This window comes from Bombina bombina, chromosome 6, assembly GCF_027579735.1.
Source record: "Bombina bombina isolate aBomBom1 chromosome 6, aBomBom1.pri, whole genome shotgun sequence".
NCBI classification, from domain to species: Eukaryota; Metazoa; Chordata; class Amphibia; order Anura; family Bombinatoridae; genus Bombina; species Bombina bombina.
Genome location: NC_069504.1, coordinates 1,047,251,888 through 1,047,258,809, shown reverse-complemented (window position 1 = coordinate 1,047,258,809; position 6,922 = coordinate 1,047,251,888). Strand labels below are relative to the sequence as shown.

Below are 6,922 nucleotides of genomic sequence, written 5' to 3'. Positions count from 1 at the left end.
CATTGCACGTTTAATGGAAAAGTGTTTTTTTTTTCTCGTTAATATAATTTTAAAATTTTGTTTAATAGTTCTGTATTAAAGTATAAAAAATTCAGTGTGTTCCCTCATTTAAAAAGTTTGGACATCCCTAACATAAATAATGTAGTAAATAACTGAGGGTTGTGCTTGATTAATTGTAAATTTTGAAAATGGTGGCACCAACTACTCACCTACCACAACCTATAACAAGCTAAACTTAAATTGTGAGAGCAATGTAATTAGATGTGGCGTGTTTCATTAATTAACCTATTTTGGCAAGAACCAATGTGAGTGTGTTGTGACTGTAACTGGTGTATATGTGTTTTTTGTGCACAATAACATTGTTATTTTGTAGGAAAACAAACAGTGCATATCCATCCTTAATATAATCTTGGACACTCTAGTACGAGGCTCTGCACATAATTATAATATTATATACTAGTCACTCTATAGAGCATTGCAAGTATAGAGTTATCATTCGTAGACCATTCTCATCTTTACAGTCTCCCTTTGGTGAGTAAAACCAAGAGTAAAACCATCCAGTTCTAAATGGCTCTGCAGGGTATCCATCCATTATTCCATGATGCAGAAAATAGCTTTGCTACACAATTTCCTTCTGGTCAACCGTTTTCTAAGTTTCCCCTGCTGTCACCATTAGAGTTGCTGCCCAGTTCATGGTATTTCCAGTGCTTACAAATCTTCATGTTCCCCATGCTGTCTTTGAAAGTTCTGTTTGACAGCACCCCCAGGGTGGCCCATGGCTCAGTGTCATAAATAATGTTCATCTGGTGCCAATCCTCCAGGAGATAGGAGTTCAAGTGACATATGCGTGAGAGGAATGGGTTCAGGAAAGGGGTATGGTGGGCCTGTCCAGGACGTGCTTCTCATACAAAGGTTCCTCCATAATATAAACTTTTGGGAGATAGATTAAACCTACTAAAAATTACAAACTAGAACTCTCATGGGCTTAAAAAGTGGAAATTGTAGTGTGCAAGTTCAAGGTTTAGGGACTATATGACTATACAAAGAATGCAATGGGTTTGTAACAGCAGCTAAGAGTGTGCAAGAGCAGGTGGGTAGAACAGGCATTACTTTTCAGTGGAAAGTGGGAAAAAAATGGGCAAGTTAACGTTAAGATCAGCTGAGTGTTCTTGGGATCGTGAATGTGCAAGGTTGTGAGTGTGCTAGTCTATTAGTCCAGTTTGACTGATAAATGTCAAAATGTCTACACAAGACTCCGGGAGCCACTGGAATATCTGCGCTGGCTTAGAAGGATCCCTGGTGGGCAGTATTGATGGGGATGGTTATATGGAGGAGGAGGAGGGGGCAAAGGGGGCTGGTGAACACTCCCCCCAACACTGCGCAGGGGGGTGGAGGAGCAGGACCCAGACAAGTAACGGGTGACAGTCTGGTCTTGGTCAGACAGTGCCCGGCCGGGCGTGTCCAGCACAATCACCTTGACAATCTGTTGGCATTGCAGGAGCCGGTTGGAGGGGCAGGCCTGCAAAACTTCGCGCTGCCCATTAGGAGCCATGCTGCCCGGAGCTCCATTCTCTAGCCCCTGGGAGCCGATGTGCTGGGACGTCTGAAGCCTGTTGTGAATTGACACCTAGTTTAGAAACAGCCAGAGAAGCATTAAATGTTACAAGACTATCACCCACATGCTATGCCTGGCTGCTCTGTGCCCCATGCATCTAGCACCCATTCCCTAGGACACCCTGTGTATTTCAACCACTTGCACCTATTTGTCCACCCCAGTGTATTATCATATTGATACTTCAGGGTCTATCAAGAAATATTGTAAACCATATTCATACTTGAAAGACAGAAACCCCCTTTACGCTTTAAACCTTAACAAAGAATGTAGCAAGTTTTTGATGTACTTCCCACCCCTCTAAATTAATGCAACTATAGGCAACTAGGTTTTTACGAACCCATCTACAAGAATGAAAAAAATTCTAGAGGTAGATACAGAATTGTACACTACTTTATCGGTGAAGGTCGTTGCTTGGGATTACCAAGTGCTAATCCCTTATTATAATTATATAGTTGGAAATGTACCGTTGAGTTGTGGTAACTCTATAATATAAGAGATCAGCACCAAATTTCCCCAAGCAAGAAGGAATATATTAATTTCTGGATTATTCTACTCATGTTTTTTTTAAAGAAAGCTGAGATAAATTAAGGAGGATCACTGGGATTTTGAAGAGGTGACATGAATCTAGTTATCTATGAAAACTATATTGACAGATTGTTGTGAATAATTATAATATGGAGCATGGAGCAGCACAGGATGAAGCATAATGATTGGTCAGTGTCAAAGCAATGATTTGTTACATTACTCACCTCTATCACGCTGTCCGCATCCTTCTCAGATGGATCGCGCTTACCTTCAAAATATGAGGTGAACTTAGGTGCAGGAGAGAGACAGATGTAGAGACAGAAAGAAAGACGGAAGTTGCATGAGGAATAGAGATAGAATGATGAAGAAGTAAAATATAGTATGTAAGGTAAAGTGGAAAATGAATTAAAAGTGAGAATGATGAAATAAGGAATGGAATAAAATATAAAAAAACAGAAAAACAGAGTGTGAAGAAAAAAGAGATAAAGAATGAGATTTAGATGCAGATAGAAAGACAAGAGTAAAGATGGATGAAAACAGAGTGAAGGAACAAAAGATTCACAGGACAGAGCATAAGAGAACAAGGTATATAAAGATAGGCAGACAAAAAGAAGCTTAGGATAAGCAGAGGGTTGTTTCATTGTTCAACTGAAATGAGTAATAAAAAGAAAGGATGGGGAATTTAGCAAGAGATGAAGACAGATTTATTTACAATTGCAGAACTATTTAAGAAGCAAAGACATCCTGGGGTAAAGAATAAGACAGACATATAAAAGGGGGAGAAACCAATTAAGGGAAACCCAGGGTGCAGGAGGTGCAAGGCTGTGACACTGCAGAATGTGCCACTCACCGGTGGGGGACTCCTGCTTGGACGGAGTGTCCAGCTGAGACCCGTTTGTCTTCATGGGAGCAGCCTTCACCCCATGTTGCTTTTCCAGCTCCCCTGGGAGGAGTGACAAGAACAGTGTTGATATGTTATAACAGATTCTAAGTTGTTTTTTTATTACCACATTAAAAACTCTCATATAGGAGCTAGAGGGCGCTGTGGCGGGAAGATAACTCAATAAAAACAAGCAGCATATCTATTATTCTATCACTTATGCTGCGACTGCCAGGGCAACATTCTGTATAAAAGTACAAAACCTAAACGTAAAGTCAATTTAATATATTTACATAAAAGGTAATTAAGATGACAAGAAAATGTTATATATATGTGTGTACATGACATTAAGTTAAGAAACAAAGTGATGATCAATAGTTCAGCATAAAAGGGCGGCCATGTTTTCTCAGTGCCAGTCAGTAAACATGTTTCGATTTGATGCGGTCAGATGTTTTTGCATGTCTCCGTCTCACAGCTATATTACCCTCTTAAGAGAACATTACACTAAAAAAAATGACTATCGTGCTAATAATACAACTTAATTTAAATATGTTAAAAGTTTTGTTTTACATAAAAAAGGTTAAGCTTAAAGGGATAGGAAAGTCAAAATTAGACTTGCATGATTCAGATACAGCATTTAATTTTAAGACACTTTTAAATTCTCTTCTATTTTCAAATGTGCTTCGTTCTCTTGGTATTCCTTGTTGAAAAAGAATACGCACATATCCTACACTAGTGGGAGCTAGCAGCTGATTGGTGGCTGCACACATTTATCTCTTGTGATTGGCTAACAAGATGTGTTCAGCTAGCTGCCAGTAGTGTATTGCTGTTCCTTCAGCAAAGGATAACAAGAGAATAAAGCAAATTTAATAATAGAAGTAAACTGGAAAGTTGTTTAAAATGTTATGTTCTTTTCAAATCATGAAAGAAAATTGTGGTCTTTCCTGTCCCTTTAAGCAGTTTAAACCAAGTTTAGGAACAACACATCCTTGGGGACATAGACAAATTCCACAGCTATAGAGGTAAAACAGAAAATACCACACAAACAGAAATGCCTTAACAATAAACATGACAGTAGCGCATTTTAAAATGTCCTATTTTAAGTAAAACAAATAAAACATGGCGTATAATATCCCGTTAATATTTTAAGATAAAGTGTATATATCTAGTATCCCAAACTCTATTTAACAGCACAGTAAGCTCCCTCACACTATGTGCGCCAATCATTATGAGTGCAGAACAAATGCTGGCTTGTTTAGTCACATACACATATAAAGCCTTGCATGGCCACACGGACACAAACACATCAGCATGCACGCTCACAAGCAAGCACATAAAAATGCAAGAATGTGCATGTACACACAGACACTCACTTACACACTTTTGCTCACATTCAATGCGAATCTGCTCCATCTCAGACACTTCGTAGATGGATTCCTTAAGATCCTCTAGGAATTTCTGCAGTTCATCAGCACCCAGAGCACAGAAATGCAGAACCAGTCTCTTCTCTGACCCGGAGAGCGGACTGACAAGGGTAATTCCATGAGGGTAATCTGGGGACAGAAAATAGTGCAGATATAACATGGCAGCATCTTTAAGTATCAATCAAAAGGTGGCACCAGTGCTAGATTTCTCCATGACAATGAACACAACTGCCTAAGGGTGACTTCCTGACTATGGCCTAGATTGCAAGTGGAGCACAAAAATATTAGCACTATTGAATGCTACCACCGCTTAAATTAAATCAATAGTGCTCATATTACAAGCTAACAGTATGGGGTCCATTTTAGAAGCAGCGGATGCTGCTTCCAACCCACTCCTCTTCAGGTCCACCTGAAGCAGGAGTTAAGAAGCAGCGGTCGTAAGACCGCTGCTCCTTAACTCGTCGGCCACCTCTGAGGCGGTGGATAGCAATCATCCCGATCAGATACGATCGGGATGATTGACACCCTCTGCTAGAGTCGGATAGCGCGGCCACTCCCTCACCCCATAGATGTCTAGGGGGTGCACTACAAAAGCTTGTTCTGGATTTTGCTCGCCCGCTAACCTGAAGGGGCGCTAAGCCAAGTGCACTAAAGCCAAAGGTGTTTATTTTTGTTTTTTTTAATTATTTATTTATAGCCAACAAGGTGTACAATCAAATAAATTCAACCTCTTATGCCTCGCAGGGCCAGGTAAAACATAATATATTGCAAAGCAAGACAATTTTTAATTGAAAATTTCACATTTCACATACCAAATTACTAATTCCCTTATATGAAGTATTTGTACATCTAGTTGGGATTTTTCTAATTTTAAATAAAAAAAAAAACCAATTGAACACTCATAAATTTAAACAAAAAAAAAAATAAAAAAAAAAATAATAATAATAAAAAATAAATAAAACATAATTTATGTAAGAACTTACCTGATAAATTCATTTCTTTCATATTAGCAAGAGTCCATGAGCTAGTGACGTATGGGATATACATTCCTACCAGGAGGGGCAAAGTTTCCCAAACCTCAAAATGCCTATAAATACACCCCTCACCACACCCACAATTCAGTTTAACGAATAGCCAAGAAGTGGGGTGATAAAAAAGTGCGAAAGCATATAAAATAAGGAATTGGAATAATTGTGCTTTATACAAAAATCATAACCACCCCAAAAAAAGGGCGGGCCTCATGGACTCTTGCTAATATGAAAGAAATGAATTTATCAGGTAAGTTCTTACATAAATTATGTTTTCTTTCATGTAATTAGCAAGAGTCCATGAGCTAGTGACGTATGGGATAATGATTACCCAAGATGTAGATCTTTCCACGCAAGAGTCACTAGAGAGGGAGGGATAAAATAAAGACAGACAATTCCTGCTGAAAATAAACCACACCCAAAATAAAGTTTAATGAAAAACATAAGCAGAAGATTCAAACTGAAACCGCTGCCTGAAGTACTTTTCTACCAAAAACTGCTTCAGAAGAAGAAAATACATCAAAATGGTAGAATTTAGTAAAAGTATGCAAAGAGGACCAAGTTGCTGCTTTGCAAATCTGATCAATCGAAGCTTCATTCCTAAACGCCCAGGAAGTAGAAACTGACCTAGTAGAATGAGCTGTAATCCTTTGAGGCGGAGTTTTACCCGACTCAACATAGGCAAGATGAATTAAAGATTTCAACCAAGATGCCAAAGAAATGGCAGAAGCTTTCTGGCCTTTTCTAGAACCGGAAAAGATAACAAATAAACTAGAAGTCTTTCGGAAAGACTTAGTAGCTTCAACATAATATTTCAAAGCTCTAACAACATCCAAAGAATGCAATGATTTCTCCTTAGAATTCTTAGGATTAGGACATAATGAAGGAACCACAATTTCTCTACTAATGTTGTTAGAATTCACAACTTTAGGTAAAAATTCAAAAGAAGTTCGCAACACTGCCTTATCCTGATGAAAAATCAGAAAAGGAGACTCACAAGAAAGAGCAGATAATTCAGAAACTCTTCTGGCAGAAGAGATTGCCAAAAGGAACAAAACTTTCCAAGAAAGTAATTTAATGTCCAATGAATGCATAGGTTCAAACGGAGGAGCTTGAAGAGCCCCCAGAACCAAATTCAAACTCCAAGGAGGAGAAATTGACTTAATGACAGGTTTTATACGAACCAAAGCTTGTACAAAACAATGAATATCAGGAAGATTAGCAATCTTTCTGTGAAAAAGAACAGAAAGAGCAGAGATTTGTCCTTTCAAAGAACTTGCGGATAAACCTTTATCTAAACCATCCTGAAGAAACTGTAAAATTCTCGGAATTCTAAAAGAATGCCAAGAAAAATGATGAGAAAGACACCAAGAAATATAAGTCTTCCAGACTCTAAAATATATCTCTCTGGATACAGATTTACGAGCCTGTAACATAGTATTAATCACAG

General features: G+C 38.4%; 1 protein-coding gene across 1 annotated transcript in view; it reads right to left on the bottom strand.

Moving 5' to 3' along the window:
• Positions 1–508: 508 nt before the first annotated feature.
• Positions 509–6,922, bottom strand: part of IQSEC3 (IQ motif and Sec7 domain ArfGEF 3) — a 374,477-nt gene continuing 368,063 nt past the window's right edge. The window contains exons 11-14 of the mRNA XM_053718818.1: positions 4,412–4,573; positions 2,991–3,083; positions 2,365–2,408; positions 509–1,627 (exon numbers count right to left, since the gene is read on the bottom strand). Coding sequence (XP_053574793.1) covers positions 1,244–1,627; positions 2,365–2,408; positions 2,991–3,083; positions 4,412–4,573 — 683 coding nt within the window. The 3' untranslated portion in view covers positions 509–1,243. The remainder of the gene's footprint in view (positions 1,628–2,364; positions 2,409–2,990; positions 3,084–4,411; positions 4,574–6,922) is intronic.